Source organism: Budorcas taxicolor, chromosome 14, assembly GCF_023091745.1.
Source record: "Budorcas taxicolor isolate Tak-1 chromosome 14, Takin1.1, whole genome shotgun sequence".
Taxonomy (NCBI): domain Eukaryota; kingdom Metazoa; phylum Chordata; class Mammalia; order Artiodactyla; family Bovidae; genus Budorcas; species Budorcas taxicolor.
In genome coordinates this window covers 69,607,156-69,625,097 of record NC_068923.1, presented here as the reverse complement: position 1 = coordinate 69,625,097, position 17,942 = coordinate 69,607,156, and the positions used below count along the sequence as shown (strand labels likewise).

The 17,942-nt window shown below is 39.9% G+C and overlaps 1 protein-coding gene across 1 annotated transcript in view; it reads right to left on the bottom strand.

Annotated features, from left to right (window-relative positions):
• Positions 1–17,942, bottom strand: part of RSPO2 (R-spondin 2) — a 175,933-nt gene that overhangs the window by 78,270 nt on the left and 79,721 nt on the right. The window contains exon 2 of the mRNA XM_052651925.1: positions 9,601–9,789. Within this exon, the coding sequence (XP_052507885.1) occupies positions 9,601–9,789 (189 nt within the window). The remainder of the gene's footprint in view (positions 1–9,600; positions 9,790–17,942) is intronic.

Sequence of the window (17,942 nt, the reverse complement as noted above, 5' to 3'; positions counted from 1 at the left end):
CATCCTGTGGCACAGATCATGAACTTATTGCCAAATTCAGACTTAAACTGAAGAAAGTAGGGAAAACCACTAGGCCATTCAGGTATGACCTCAATCAAATCCCTTACGATTATACAGTGGAAGTGAAAATATATTCAAGGGATTAGATCTGATAGAGTGCCTGAAGAACTATGGGCAGAAGTTCATGACATTGTACAGGAGCAGTGATCAAGACCATCCCCAAGAAAAAGAAATGCAAAAAGGCAAAATGGTTGTCTGAGTAGGCCTTATAAATAGCTGAGAAAAGAAGAGACTGGAAAGGAAAAGGAGAAAAGGAAAGATATACCCATTTGAATGCAGAGTTCCAAAGAATAGCAAGGAGAGATAAGAAAGCCTTCCTCGGTGATCAATGCAAAGAAATAGAGGAAAACAATAGAATGGGAAAGACTAGAGATCTCTTCAGGAAAATTAGAGATACCAAGGGAATATTTCATGCAAAGATGAGCACAATAAAGGACAGAAACAGTATGAACCTAACAGAAGCACAAGATATTAAGAAGAGGTGCCAAGAATACACAGAAGAACTATACAAAATAGATCTTCACGACCCAGATAATCATGATGGTGTGATCACTCACCTAGAGCTAGACATCCTGGAATGTGAAGTCAAGTGGGCCTTAGAAAGCATCACTACAAACAAAGCTAGTGGAGGTGATCGAATTCCAGTTGAGCTGTTTCAAACCCTAAATGATGCTGTAAAAGTGCTGCACTCAATATGCCAGCAAATTTGGAAAACTCAGCAGTGGCCACAGGACTGGAAAAGGTCAGTATTCATTCCAATTCCAAAGAAAGGCAATGCCAAAGAATGCTCAAACTACCGCACAATTGCACTCATCTCACACACTAGCAAAGTAATGCTAAAAATTCTCCAAGCCATGCTTCAACAGTACATGAACCATAAAATTCCAGATGTTCAAGCTTGATTTAGAAAAGGCAGAGGAACCAGAGATCAAATTGCCGACATCTGCTGGATCATCAAAAAAGCAAGAGAATTAAAAAAAAAAAAAAAAAAACACCTACTTCTGCTTTATTGATGATTCCAAAGCCTTATACTGTGCAGATCACAACAAACTGGGAAATGCTTAAAAAGACAGGAATACGAGACCACCTTACCTGTCTCCTGAGAAATCTGTATTCAGGTCAAGAAGCAACAGTTAGAACTGGACATGGAACAACAGACTGGTTCCAAATTGGGAAAGGTGTACGTCAAGGCTGTATATTGTCACCCTGCTTATTTAACTTACATGCAGAGTACATCGTGAAAAATCTGGGCTGGACAAAGCACAAGCTGGAATCAAGATTGCCAGAAGAACTACCAATAACCTCAGATATGGAGATGACACCACCCTTATGGCAGAAAGTAAAGAAGAACTAAAGAGCCTCTTGATGAAAGTGAAAGAGGAGAGTGAAAAAGTTGGCTTAAAGCTCAACATTCAGAAAACTAAGATCACAGCATCTGGTCCCATCACTTCATGGGAAATAGACGGGGAAACAGTGGAAACAGTGAAAGACTTTATTTTCTTGGGCTTCAAAATCACTGTAAATGGTGACTGAAACCATGAAATTAAAAGATGCTTGCTTCTTGGAAGAAAAGTTATGACCAACCTAGACAGCATGTTAAAAAGCAGAGACATTCCTTTGCCAACAAAGGTCTATAAACAGTCAAACCTATGGTTTTTGACTGTATGGATGTGAGAGTTGGACTATAAAGAAAGCTGAGCACCAAAGAATTGATGTTTTTGAACTGTAGTGTTGGAGAAGACTCTTGAGAGTCCCTTGGACTGCAAGGAGATCCAACCAGTCCATACTAAAGGAAATCAACCCTGAATATTCATTGGAAGGACTGATGCTGAAGCTGAAACTCCAATACTTTGGCCACCTGATGCAAAGAACTGACTCTTTGGAAAAGACCCTGAGGTTGGGGGCACTTTAAGGCAGGAGGAGAAGGGGACAACAGAGGGTAAGGTGGTTGGATGGCATCATTGACTTGATGGACATGAGTTTGAGCAAGCTCCAGGAGTTGGTGGTGGACAGAGAAGCCTGGCATGCTGCAGTCCAGGGGTCTCAAAGAGTTGGACCCAACTGAGCAACTGAACTGAACTGAAATGCTGACCTTAGGGTTAATCAATTAAGGGATGGAGATCAGCCCTGGGATTTCTTTGGAAGGAATGATGCTAAAGCTGAAACTCCAGTACTTTGGCCACCTCATGCGAGGAGCTGACTCATTGGAAAAGACTCTGATGCTGGGAGGGATTGGGGACAGGAGGAGAAGGGGACAACAGAGGATCAGATGGCTGGATGGCATCACGGACTCGATGGACGTGAATCTGAGTGAACTCCGGGAGTTGGTGATGGACAGGGAGGCCTGACGTGCTGCGATACATGGGGTCGCAAAGAGTCTGACGTGACTGAGTGACTGAACTGAACTGATACATTCAAAATTACCTGTTTTTTAAACTTGTGTCTTCATTTTAGAAACAAACTATAGCATTCTCCCAGCCCATAACATATTTTTCACAAAGCATCAAAACAAGGACGGAATCATAAAATATAACAGTGAAAAAAAAGTAGCCAGTTCACTGGATACAGAAGTATGAAATCTCAATTCTGTAATTTTTTGTTTGCAAATGATTTTGTTAAAACATACTGTCCCTGGCAATACAAGCATGTATATTATTTTCTTATACATAAAAAAATATACTAGTCCATTTTCTTTCACTTCGGTGCATTTTTGATCCCCTTCCTTGCACATTAATAAAAATCTTGACTGATATGAGGTAGATAGATTCTTTATAGACTGCTGATTAAACAACTATTCTGTTCAAGGCTATTCCTCACTTAGGTTTTAGATCCTAAATTCTTCTGTCTCTTAAATGATCTTGTTTTCCTTATTCATCCCTTTCTCCATCTCAACTGGCTATATTCTGTTCAAACCTCCCTCCACCTCCCCCCACCCCCAACACACACACCTTCTACTTATCATCAGAGTGTCTTTCTCTACAGGCTTAGTGGTGAGGGGAAAGAGAAAGTGTCCTATAATCGTGGCTCCTCCCTAAGACTCCAGGTCCTCTCTGAAACCATAGTAATCAGGATAGCACTCCAACAATAACAGTGAAACAACCTCCACCAAGGTCAACAACTCTTGTTTAAACAGCACGATTTTGGCATTGACCCCTTGATACTTCAAGTCTCCCTACCTGCTTCTGGGACATCATTCTCTAATTTTCCATTTTCCTGGTATTTCTGTCATAATCTCCACTACAGGCTTTGCTTTGCTTGCTGTAAGAGTTCCACATTCTTCAGGCTTCAATCCTCAGAACTCTTTCTCTCTGTTGATATTGTTTTCTTCTTGTCAATAATTCAGTTCTTTCTCCTTTGACAGCTCCAGCCCCTGACATCCAAATGCTTATTGGGCATCCTCCCCAGGATGTCTCATCCTTTTTCTCAACCTCCTGCTGCTGCTAAGTCGCTTCAGTCATGTCCGACTCTGTGTGACCCATAGACGGCAGCCCACCAGGCTCTGCCGTCCCTGGGATTCTCCAGGCGAGAACACTGGAGTGGGGCCATTTCCTTCTCCAAGCTCAAAGTGCCTCAAATCAACCATTCTCCACCACCATCTTTCTCTCAAGCAGATATGCTCCTCTTCCTATTCTGTGTACCTTGATGACTGCAGCCATGAAATTAAAAGACGCTTACTCCTTGGAAGGAAAGTTATGACCAACCTAGATAGTATATTCAAAAGCAGAAACATTACTTTGCCAACAAAGGTCCATCTATTCAGTTCAGTTCAGTCGCTCAGTCGAGTCCAACTCTTTTGACCCTATGAATCGTAGCATGCCAGGCCTCCCTGTCCATCACCATTTCCCGGATTTCACTCAAACTTATATCCATTGAGTCAGTGATGCCATCCAGCCATCTCATCCTCTGTTGTCCCCTTTTCCTCCTGCCACCAATCCCTCCCAGCATCAGAGTCTTTTCCAATGAGTCAACTCTTCACATGAGCTGGCCAAAGTACTGGAGTTTCAGCTTTACCATCATTCCTTCCAAAGAACACCCCGTCTAGTCAAGTCTATGGTTTTTCCAGTAGTCATGTATGGATGTGAGAGTTGGACTGTGAAGAAAGCTGAGCGTGGAAGAATTGATGCTTTTGAACTGTGGTGTTGGAAAAGACTCTTGAGAGTCCCTTGGACTGCAAGGAGATCCAACCAGTCCATTCTGAAGGAGATCAGCCCTGGGATTTCTTTGGAAGGAATGATGCTAAAGCTGAAAGCTGTACTTTGGCCACCTCATGTGAAGAGTTGACTCATTGGAAAAGACTCTGGTGCTGAGAGGGATCAGGGGCAGGAGGAGAAGGGGATGAGGGAGGATGAGATGGCTGGATGGCATCACCGACTCAATGGACGTGAGTTTGAGTGAACTGTGGGAGTTCGTGATGGACAGCAAGGCCTGGCATGCTGCGATTCATGGGGTCGCAAAGAGTTGGACATGACTGAGCGACTAAACTGAACTGATGAATTTTACTCTCCAGCTCTCAAGTCAGAGTCCTAAGAGTAATCTTAATTTCTCCCTTCACCTTTGGCCAACACCCTCCAATTGATTACCAAGTCCTATTGATTCTTCCTCAATATCTCTCTCCACTCCTCCACTTCCACTATAATTTACTTAGGTCATTTATTCATTCAGTCTATTTACTAAACACCCACAATATGTCAGACACAATTATACATAACATGACCTTGAACTATACAGACTAAAAATCCCTTCCTTCTTGGAACTTACATACTAGCGGGAGAGGTGAATATAGCAGATAAGTAAAATATACAGTGTGTTAGTTACCCATAAGTGCTAAGGAAGGAAGGGAGGGAAAGAATGACTGAAAGAGGGAGCAAAGAAGAGTGGAAGGGATAAAGAAAAGGAAATATTGCAATCAGTTCAGTTCAGTTACTACGTCGTGTCCGACTCTTTGCGACCCCATGAATCGCAGCACGCCAGGCCTCCCTGTCCATCACCAACTCCCGGAGTTCACTCACACTCATGTCCATCGAGTCCGTGATGCCATCCAGCCATCTCATCCTCCCTCATCCCCTTCTCCTCCTGCCCCCAATCCCTCCCAGCATCAGGGTCTTTTCCAATGAGTCAACTCTTCACATGAGGCGGCCAAAGTACTGGAGTTTCAGCTTTAGCATCATTCCTTCCAAAGAAATCCCAGGGTTGATCTCCTTCAGAATGGACTGGTTGGATCTCCTTGCAGTCCAAGGGACTCTCAAGAGTCTTCTCCAACACCACAGTTCAAAAGCATCAACTCTTCAGTGCTCAGCCTTCTTCACAGTCCAACTCACATTCATACATGACCACAGGAAAAACCATAGCCTTGACTAGATGGACCTTAGTCGGCAAAGTAATGTCTCTGCTTTTGAATATGCTATCTAGGTTAGTCATAACTTGCCTTCCAAGGAGTAAGCATCTTTTAATTTCATGGCTGCAGTCACCATCTGCAGTGATTTGGGAGCCCCCCAAAATAAAGTCTGACACTGTTTCCACTGTTTCCCCATCTATTTGCCATGAAGTGATGGGACCGGATGCCATGATCTTAGTTTTATGAATGTTGAGCATTTTTATCACAGAAAAACATATTAAAAGAAAAAAGTGTGTTTTATACTTTTTGTCATTAGTACCCATTGTTGGTGAGAAGCAAGGGAAAATGTCTGCTATCAGTAAATATGTAAACAGGCACAACTTTGCCAGAAGACCATTTGGCAACATATATGAAAAAAATCTTTGAAATTTGCATTATGCTTGTATCTCAGTTATATCTCAATAAAGCTGGGAAAATGTGCTATGTTTAAAAGTTTATCTTATGAAAATAAATCAGAAAAATGCATATGTGTGTATAAACAAAAGAATCTATATACAAGGAAATTCTTCATATAACTGCTTATGATGGTAAAAACTGAAAGCAAATTTTCAATAGATGATTAGCTAGATATATTATTGTCATCTATTCAGTAGAAAACATGCACTCATATTTAATGACAAGGAAAAATGTTCATAACGCATCAAGTAAAAACAAATTACAAGACAGGATGAAACATTTGTAAGGAAAGAAAGACATAAATATGCACAGAAACAAAATGTCAAGAAAAGAAGCCAGAATATTAGTCAGCCAGGACTTTTGGACTCTGTGGGAGAGGGAGAGGGTGGGATGATTTGGGAGAATGGCATTGAAACATGTATACTATCATGTAAGAAACAAATTGCCAGTCTATGTTCAATACAGGATACAGGATGCTTGGGGCTGGTGCACGGGGAAGATCCAGAGAGATGATATGGGGTGGGAGGGGGGCTCAGGATTGGGAACTCATGTACACCCGTGGCAGATTCATGTCAATGTATGGCAAAACCAATACAGTATTGTAGAGCAAAATAAAGTAAAAATAAAAATTTAAAAAGAAAAAAAGAAAAGAAAAGAACAAAATAATGCCACTTGCAGTAACATGGAAGGCCCTAGAGATTGTCATACTGACTGAAGTCAGACTCAGAAAGACAAATATCATATGATACGGCTTATATGTGGAAACTTAGAAAAGGGTACAAATGAAGTGAGTTACAAACCAGAAGGAGAGTCACAGATGTAGAGAACAAATCCATGGTTACCAGGGGATAAGTAGGGGGAGGAATAAATTCGGAGATTAGGATCGACATATACACACTACTATATGTAAAATAGATAACTAATAAGAACCTACTCATAGCACAGGACACTCTTCTCAAAACTGTAATGGCCTATATATGGCAAAAGAATCTAAATAAATAGAGTGGAGTGTATCATCCTCTGTATAAAATATAAATAGCATGCAACATATGCCAAGTACCTATGAAAAAGAGCCAATATTACTAAGAACAAACCATGGTCATCTGAAGTCATATACTGAGAATTAAGAAATAATCTTCCACTTTCACTTTGCTTCACAGGAGCCTTGTTAATAAGCACTTCCTGCTTGTACCAAATAAGTAATGATTTGTAGGTCAGTAAATTGCAACATTGATTGCATTCACTTACAATAAGTATAACCATGGCAAACCCATTTTCACATGGAGATTCTCTTTCTAAGGCTGATTTACAGTCACTACTCTCCTCCCTGTTTCTGAGAAAAGGGGTCACCTTAGCCAAAATGTATGTGTTAACCCCTGTCTCAGAGTGTCTCTCTAAGGAAGACCCTGTTGATAGCCTGAGATATTGCTGAATGACTACCCATTCCAGTTTGCCTAAGACAATCCTGGTTTATGCCTCGTGTCCCTGCATAGTTGTTAAGAGCAGCCACTTTCAGTCCCCAGTGTCCCAGATGGAGCAAAACATTAATGGCCACCCTCCTGTCCATACCCAGTGTATAGAATGCTAAGCATAGAACGTGGAATAAATGCCAAGCCACCTGAACTCTTGTCTCATCTTCCCTGTACACTGTTCATCTAGAATAAGCACCCGCACAGATCATTCATGGGCTCAGATCCCCACCGCCACCACATAGGTGGTCGAAAGCAATCTGAACGGGAATCCATTTCAAGTTGGCCCCATTCTCCTACAGGTGGTTCAAAAACGATGAGAATACACATTATTAGCTACCTCAAATCATACACTTTAAGGATAAGGTACATATTTGAAAAATTTGATCTATGTATTGATACTTTGGGGGAGCTATGTCTGTCTAGTTATTAATCCAAATAATTCTATGAAATGGAAGCATCAATACATGCAAATTTCCTATAAGACTATATATTTCTATCTGTGCTAATGGCAAAACTATTCAGCCGATCACCTTAGCCAGAAACCCTATGATCAAATTTGATTCTCTCTGCACTCTGTGAGATTAGTTAGTTACTAAGTCTCATTGATTCTAAATCTCTGAAATTCACTGCCCACAAACTTCTCATCAGAACAAGATTTCACATCTGCAATTGTTACAGTAGGCTTCTCCAACTCATCTCCTGCACTTCTGCAAGAATTATCTTAAATAAAGCAATTGCTCTAGTTCACAGCCTGCTCAAAACCCTCAGATAACATCCAGACTTCTTAACATGGCACTCAAGAACTTTATTATTTGCACTCAAGCCTCCTTTTTCATCCTCAATTCCAACCATACCTCACACAAAGCACATACTACTCAGTGGTTCTTCTCCAGGGGTAGTACTGCTCCCCTAGGAGATGTTGGGAAATGTCTGGGGATGACTTTTATTCTCATGGTGATTTGGGGGAATGAAGATTATTTAAGGAGCAGAGACTAAGCATGCTCAATGACCAGCAGTGCAGGACTTGTACCTTGTCAAGATGCCAATAGCACCATAAATGAGACTTCTCATTGCCCAAACACATTATTTTTTCAAATGTGTTGTTTCTTCCTCCCAGATTCCATTTAATCTTCCCCTATTAGTTGTGCCTCCTTCCAAAATAACATTGTCCTTGGACGATAAAACTCAAACACTCTTCTTACCTAAAGACCTCAGCTGATTTAATAGTCATGCACAATGTGTTAGAGGTAATTAAGTCACTCCCATAACACATTGGTTGCCTGCTGATCTAGTGCTTAGTACATTGAATTATGATTAAACTTCTTACCCATCTGTCATTTCACTCCATGTTCCCCTTCTCCTTACCCATTCTATCCTCTAAAATTTGAGCTGTTTAAAAAAGAGGATGTTCCTTTGTTATTGCATTTTTTAAACTCCAATTTCTACCATCTACCTAGAAGTTTAGAATCATGCTATAATGATAAATGATTTTTGAATTTAAAAATTGTACTTGCATTCCTATCCATAGAATGACATTCCCTAATGACCTTTTTGTAGTTGCTAAACTTAAAATACTTTGAAGTAAACTAAATATTTTCATTACATCTTTTATCAGTAATGGTGCTTTAAATTAATGTATTAAATTATAGATTAGACTAATTCGGGTATTACAAACTTAAGTATAAGAGGAAAAAGAAGCCTCAGATACTGTGGTAAAACTCAAGAGGATGTTCCCAGTATAAAGGTATTTAAAGTCCTTTATTTTTTGATAAGTGCTAAGCAAGTATGTCTTACAAAGATCTGCCTATCATGTTTGTGTCCAAGACACATGTTATGAAAAAGTACTTACGTAATCTTAAAAGTGTATGTACAATGTTCATTGTTGTTTAGTCGCTGAGTAGTGTCCACCTCTTTTACGACCCCATGAACTGTAGCCTGCGAGGCTCCTCTGTCCATGGAATTGTCCAGGCAAGAATACTGGAGTGGGTTGCCATTTCCTTCTCCAGGGAATCTTCCCAACCCAGGGATCTAACTCATGTCTCCTGCTTTGCCAGGTGGATTCTCTACCACTGAGCCACCAGGGAAGCCCCATGGACAATACATTTCTATACAAAAGATAAAGTAAAAGTGTTCTTATTGCACCCCACTCATTTTTAAGTTTAAGCTTAAACTATTTCTGTAGTACATTAAAAACATACTTAATCAAAATTTTCAACTTTTAACTCCCCCTAAGTTGCATAAGCAGTAAAATAGGGTGGACAAAAGTCAACTGCTTACTTGCACATCTGTTCATATCTGGGGCTCGATGTCCATAGTACCCGGATGGGCAGGAATGCAGACATTCTCCATACTGGCGCATGCCTTCTCTTCGAAGAAAGAAGAATAACTTCTGTTGACATCGGCTGCACCCATTGTCCTTTGAACAAGACAAGCAACCCTTGCAAATGGGATTTGATACATAACCAGCTGTAAAAGAAAACAGAATACATGCTAAAATATGAATACGGTCAGACTCTGGTCAGCACAACATGCTGGAAAGACAAGTATCTCTTTTCCTTTTGCTCTAATCACATAGAAATGCTAAACAAAATAACCTTTGCCATTTAGAAAAAAACAAAAAGTTTAAAACACAACCGAACTTAGCAACAAAGAGGAAACCCAGAGGCAGACTTGAGGCTGAAAGCTCAAAACTAAATGGCTGGTGATGTTGAAGCAGACAGAGGCAGACCTCATGTTAGGGTCCTGAGTCCAAACCAAGAAAACATGCGTGGCAAGTCACATTGCTGTAAACACGAAACTAACAGTATTGTGAGAACTATACTTCAATGTAAATAAGTAAAGAAGTGTGCATGTAAAGAGCTAACATTTGTTTCTGTGTAGAGTGGAGTCATGAAGGCTGTTTGTCCATGAAACAAGTATTAGAAGCCCCACCTCCAACTGGCCAGAGAAAACATTTCCAACCCTGGATTAGGGGGCATACAGGAGGAGAGAAAAATATAACCCATGAGAAATAACTACACCAAATCTATGAGACATCCGAGTGTGGGATACAAGTTCAAATCATCAATGTAGTATGGGGTTTCTAAGTCAAGAGGTTAGATCCAGGAATATCCATAAAGAAAAAAAAGAAGTATGAAATGACCCTACAGAAATTTTCTGCAACCCTGACACCTGGGACTTAAGGAAAACCACCTTAACATCAAAATGAACAAATCACATGTGCAGGCAAACCCCCATGAGGAACAATCGGTCTGAGTAAAAGATTTCATACCTAAAGAATAAGAAAGAACAATATGAAAGTAACCTTAAAGTGAGTATCTTTAGCATATTGGAAGGGATGGAATGACTAGAAATCACGTGCAGGAAGAAACAGTATCATAAAATATGCAAATGAGAAAAATTAAAACTCTAAAGCTGAAAAAAAATTTATGGACAAGTTGAATGGTAGACTGGGAGAGGGACTTAGCTACAAAATAGTTTTAAAGAACTGTACCACAAAAGGTAAGAAACATGTAAGAAAAAAAATAGCATCTGAAATATATAAACCTCATGAAGTTCACTACAGTTAGTGACAAAAAGGATAATTAAAAGAATGCATTCTGTTTCTAGTCCTGGTATAAAATTAAAAAATCATGCAACCTGAAATCCCAGTATAATTTCTAACATATGAAAAATTCATGTAACTTTGAGTTATCCTTATACCAAGCAAGGTCATAAATACAACAAGATATATAAGGCCACACTGACTTCATTTTACTGAGTTAGCCCACAAAAGTCTTAAGAAGGAATAGAAAATTCATCAATTATTGAAACTTTCCACTTTGAGACTACAATGCTATTTGCCCTACATATAATCTTTATTGCATAAGAAATAAACATTCAGTATTCAGACTAGCAGCAATACCACGAAGTATGCTGTATACCACACCCATCCTTTACTTAAAATGTTTCAGTATCCAATATATTTACCTCTACTTGGAGCAGTTCTTCTTAGGTTTCAGTTCCACAAACACTCTCTCCCCACTTCTCCTGGGTTCCCTGATTGTTCTTACAGTCTCTCCTCCAGAGAGATCGCCAAAACAAGGGCTTAACCTAACATTTCAGAGAAGGAGCCAAAAAAGAACTAAGGTACTCAGGATCAGAAACCAAGGCCAAGATAACCCTTTGCATTGGCCACTGAGGTCTGCTTCTTCCCACCTATTCTAGGACTTTGTTCTATCAACTGTTCAACTGCTTTTATCTACATAGTGAATCTATTTTATGGACTTTTTCTTGCTTGCAAGCCTATCTATGCTTCCCAACTAATTTCTTATTTACCACTTATTTTCTTTAACCTGCAACTGTGGACCAAAAAAGAATCAAATCAAATGGAAAGTCACCTCCTCATATAGAATTCTTAATAAAATCAGAAACTTTCCAGATACCCCTCTATATATGTACACTTATACAACAGTTATAATATGTAACTGGGATTTTTCATAACTGTGATCAGACTTTACATGAAGTATGATAACTTGCTCAAGTTTCATCAGGTTGTGAGCATCCTCTCCTACCAATGAACCAGACCAGTATCACTCATGTTTCTTGGAAGTGTCAGTTTTATCTGTAGCCTCTACCCACCAACACCATTCATTCAAGTATGCCCAACACTGTTTTTATGAAGACCACAACCAGTTTTCAGAGCCTCGATTCAAGACCTCATCCTCAGTCGCTGGTCCTCCCAGCTCCTGTGTCTGGGTCATTACTGAAAGTTTTCTTCCTCTTCTAGCTCTCGTGATAATGTCTTCTGAAGATGTAGTCTGAACCCTTACTCTTGTGATTTCCACTAATCTTATAGGTCAGGCCCTTGCTACCTCTAGCTTAGACACCCTAACCACCCTACCCTCTGCCCCACCTATCTTTCTCTACTTCTCTCTCCATTCTACTGTAGGGTCAGTTTTTCTGCTTCTATTCTCATCATAAGATTTCTATTATGTCTTACTCTCATGAAATAATCACAATTTATAAAGCGTCCTCACTTAGCTGACTGGAAATAAAAAGTGAAAGTGAATGTATTAGTTGCTCAGTCATGTCTGACTCTGGACTGTAGCCCGCCAGGCTCTTCTATCCATGGAATTCTCCAGGCAAGAATAATAGAGTGGGTAGCCTTTCCCTTCTCCAGGGAATCTTCCCGATCCAGGGATCAAACCCAGATGTCCTGTATTGCAGATGGATTCTTTACCATCTGAGCCATCAGTGAAGCCCCTGGAAATAAGCCTAGACTATTTACAATTTTCCCAGATGCCTCTGAAGAGGTTTTATTCTAAGATTTTGTTATTATTGTTCAGAGCAGGGTGTAAGGAATCAATATATATTTCAAAAACTGGAACACAGACTAACTTCCATGCAAGAAGGAGGTAAAGACAGAGTAGGGTGGGTAAGGTGTAGAACATGAGCGAAGGGAACAGAATCAGAAAGACTCAGCAGCTCTATGATGGATGAAATGACTTTGGCAGAGGAAGTGGTGACTGGGGAGAACCCAGCTCATTTAATTTTCAGGGCTGTCTAAGAACATAACCCACCCTAAGCAGAAAGACCCTTATGGCATGATATTTGGAGATGTAATTTATGACTCTCATGACTCTCTTGGGGGTGGGGGGGGGGGGAAGCCTTTAAGTAGGAACAACCAGGAGACTAAGGCAAAGACAGGAGCTGCTGGCTAGAGCTCAGCAAAAGGCAGCCCCACATCGCAGAGTGCTCTGCAGTAGTTCACTGGTGCCTTTTGCTCTTCAACTTAACTACAAATATGAACATGTAATATCAAGGTTATCCATATCCCAAACAGCTTCATAAGTAAAAAGAGAATTTGGAAGATTTACATATGTAGCAAAATAGTTTAAGGAGAAGGTTCTCTGGACCACAGTCATCACAAAGTAAAAGTGAAGCTATACTTAAAGTTCAAAAGTTAAACACAGAGCTATCACTATAAATCACACTCCATAGCAAGAAGGATGGAGAAAAGAGAATTACAGAGCTAAGAGAATCATTATAAATTAAAGGCTTTTTGTTTCATTTTATGTATCAGAAGTCAACTTTCATCTTGACCACAAAGATTTCAGAGTCAACAAAGTGTACTCCACATTTTTAAAAAGGTTTTCTTAAAATCAGTAAATGCATTGCTTTATTTACTTGAACCTTAACTGACAATGAAAATGAAGTAGGGAATACTTACCTGAGTCCATATCTTAGATATCATTATAACCCTACATAAGAGGAATCCTCTTAAAACAAAAGTGATGTGAGCCACACCCAGCCGTGAGGGCTCTCTCTTCCCTTGCCCCAACCTTCAGCAGTGCTCCTCAAAGCTGAAGGATAAGAACACATGTAATTTTTGCAGTTTGAAGCTTCATGGCCCAAACCTCAGACACATTTTTCGGTTTAATTAACCACTGTCCAGTGTCAACTATCCTGGTCTCCTCTATGTTGTAAATCAGCAGCTAAATTCAACAAGAACTTCTTCATCCATTATATGGTGACTATACCAATCTCCGGGCTTCCCTAGTAGCTCAGATGGTAAAGCATCTATCTGCCTGCAATGCAGGAGGCCTGAGTTCAATCCCTGGGTTGGTAAGATCCCCTGGAGGAGGATGTGGCAACCCACTCCAGTACTCTTGCCTGGAGAATTTCATGGACAGAGGAGCCTGGCGGGCTATAGTCCATGGGGTCGCAAAGAGTCAGACGTGACTGAGCGACTAACATACATACACATACACCTATCTCTATGTATCTAAAGCCAAGCAAAAATTGGACCTTTAAACATGACTAGAGTAATTTATTTTGTCAGGATCTTAATAAGTCAAATGGCTCAGCCTATTTCTATGAGATTTAATTCAAGTGTGCAGGTGAATAAACAGATCTTAATTCCCAGCTTTGAAGACCATGTTTATTTGCTCTCCCCGTAAGCTTCAACTTTTCCAACCCTGAAGCCTGCTGAGATCCAGGGCCTCATCATTCCAACCAAAACAGTTTTATAAATCTAGACCCACCCAAAATTCTAAGGATGAAATATATCACATAAAACATTAAAAATCCTCTAAAAGGTGTTAAACAGTAGTATTAACACAAATCCACACATATCTCCTTGACGGGAAAAGGAATATACTGGTGTAGAAAACAAAAAATCTTGAAGCAAAAACCAGGTAACAATCCTTATATCACTAATAAGTACACAAGGAGGAAAAAAAAAACAGCCTAAGTAAAACTCTTTACTCTTAATTCTAATCACGTGATTTGTATTCCTCTTAAATTGCACAGTAAGTTTGGTTTTTTATGAATCCTGATATTTTAAGTTTGATACTTTGTTAAATCAAACCCAGTTATACACATTTTATCCCATAGAACATTTTATGTAGGTGCTGAATGCCCATCTGTTTCTAATATGCTCCTAATACTTCTTTAAAGTGTTCCCCTGTTTCTGTTGTAAGCCCTGCCAAACAAGAAGAAATCTAAATTCTTACTAGCTGAAAGCATCCATTCCTGACAAAGGGCACAGATTTCTAATTCTGAAAAGAATGAGACTGAACAATAGGTTGTTAGCATAGCATCTTAGCCTCATTCCATAGTTTCAAGTTAAATAGTGTCACAAGTTCAACAGCTTTTCAAAAAGAAATGAACACTTATTATTAACTTCATTGATCCATCCTATCACAAAATTGCTAATATTTATCTCCACCCAATTCCAAATTTAAGATACATATTTGGAAACAAAAACCCTACCTCTGGCACCAATAATAGAGAACTTGCCTGTCAGATCCTATACAAATCAAGTTGGGCCTAGATCCTTCCACTAGAACTTGACATCACTGGGATAAAAAAAAATCCTGTAATCATGTATACTACCAAGCTCAAACTTGACTAAGCCATCAAGATTATGAATGAACAAGCCATGCAAAACTTGATCAAAATGAGAAATAGCTATCTTTCAGAGTACTTTATTTTACACTCAATTTTAAATGTTGATAAAAATGAAATATGTAATCTGATCTTTGATGCAAACACAACAGATTTTAACATGCTAGATATACACCATTACAATCATGCCTTAGAAAACAGATGTTAAAATGAACAATTTTAATAAAGCTCTGACAGAGGTAAGTTTCTAAATGTCCACTGAAGTTTTAGGGGAGCTAAAATAACATGAGTTTAGTCTAGGAAAAAAAAATGTGAAGGGCAAACCTGTGCCAACAATTCAAAAGTTTCATAACCTGTAGAATTGAAACACACCTTCTCACAATCATTTTTTTATCTTTTGTTATGAGTGCTTCAATAGATACCAATATTTTTAGGAAAAAGACTTATGAAACTTTTAGCTTCTCCAAGAAGCTTTGAGAAACCCATATCCATTGGGTGTCTGAAAATGTCATTAGTCGATAATTAATAATATTGTTTATCCACCTAAAACATGTCAATTAGGAATGAAAGACTGGATATATCCCTAATTTCAGAAGTATTCCTTAGGAAAACAATACTTCTAAAATTTTATAAGCCTCCCAAAATATTGAACCATCTCTGAAAGTGATGACTTCCCTAACGACTTCCCTGGTGGCTCAGATGGTAAAGCGTCTGCCTACAATGCGGGAGACCCGGGTTCAATCCCTGGGTCAGGAAGATCTCCTGGAGAAGGAAATGGCAACCCACTCCAGTATTCTTGCCTGAAAAATCCCATGGACAGAAAAGCCTGGTAGGCTACAGTTAGTTCATGGGGTTGCAATGAGTCCGACACAACTGAGCAACTTCACTTTCACTTTATACTTTCACTTTCTGCAAGAAAGTCATGTCTGACTCTTTGCAATCTCATGGACTGTAGCCTGCCAGGCTCCTCTGTCCATGGAATTCTCCAGGCCAGAACACTGGAGTGGCTAGCCATTCCTTTCTCCAGAGGATCTTCCCAGCCCAGGTCTCCCACATTGCAGGCAGATTCTTCACCATATGAGACACCCAGAGAAGCCCAGGAATAATGGAGTGGGTAGCCTATCCCTTCTTCAGGGGATCTTCCTGACCCAGGAATTGAATCAAGGTCTCCTACATTGCAGGCAGATTTTTTACCAAAATACCAGGTAATATTCTCAATGACATCAGGATTAAAGGAATTTAATTAGATGATTTTTCTGCTCCTACCACAGTATGTATCTTACTGTACAAAAACTCAAATCTACTAGAAGATTTTTAAATATGGAGGGAGAAAGTTAAGTAGAGTTACACGTTTATTTTAACACATGAAGTGCTAATATCGTCACAAAAAAATGAGGAAAAAGACCACAGCTGTAAGCTCCTAATTCCTCTCGAGTGCTAGCACCACATGAGTCATAATCCTCATAGATTGGCACCTCAGAAATACATTTACAACCAAGATTAGCCATGGCTGTTGTGTGGTTAACCAGATGGGATATTTTTTTTAAAAACACATTACAGGAAAGCAGAAAGCTTGTATGAGGCATGTGTCATGCATGCTTCAAGTCTGAACTAACTAAGATGTCCCAGGGAAGCCCAGAATACTCAGAATGCAGGTCAAACAAAGATGACGAACTAAGATATGGTTGCAAAATAAATGTGGATGGAATCTTACATGAGTTTGTTTGAGGGCACATGGACCTATTCAGAAAACAATAAACACATTCCCCTTCTAATTTAACAAATCATCATTAATATTCAAGGCAGTCTGCTAAAACTGGAGGAAACTGAAATGTTGCACCAAAGCAGTCACTGCAATCATCAGGAAAAATTACTTTGGTGCAACACATTTTACCTTGAGACAAAGCAGTATCCTTTCAACATGCTGCTGCTGCTAAGTCGCTTCAGTCATGTCCAACTCTGTGCAACCCCAGAGACAGCAGCCCACCAGGCTCCCCCGTCCCTGGGATTCTCTAGGCAAGAACACTGGAGTGGGTTGCCATTTCCTTCTCCAATGCATGAAAGTGAAAAGTGAAAGTGAAGTTGCTCAGTCGTGTCCAACTCTTAGCGACCCCATGGACTGCAGCCTGCCAGGCTCCTCCATCCATGGGATTTTCCAGGCAAGAGTACTGGAGTGGGGTGCCATTGCCGTCTCTGATCGTTTCAACATAGTTCACCGTAAAGTAAGCAGCTGAAGCAGATGCAGGTTACACACCTGGTGATATAAGCCACAGATTTCCCAAAAGAGCTTCGCAATGCACATGTTACATTGCAATGCAAGGTAACTAAGTGTTTTCTGTTTGTTTGTTTGTTTTTAATCAGTACCCATCAGGTCCTGATCCTGAGAGTTTGGCACCACTGAGTTCTAGAATCACAGTTATCCAAGTCAATGCCCCAACCAGTAACGCTGAAGAAGCTGAAGTTGAATGGTTTTATGAAGACCTACAAGACCTTTTAGAACTAACACCCCCAAAAGATGTCCTTTTCATTATAGGGGACTGGAATGCAAAAGTAGGAAGTCAAGAAACACCTGGAGTAACAGGAAAATTTGGCCTTGGAATGCGGAAGGAAGCAGGGCAAAGATTAATAGAATTTTGCCAAAAAAATGCACTGGTCATAGCAAACACCCTCTTCCAACAACACAAGAGAAGACTCTACACATGGACATCACCAGATGGTCAACACCGAAA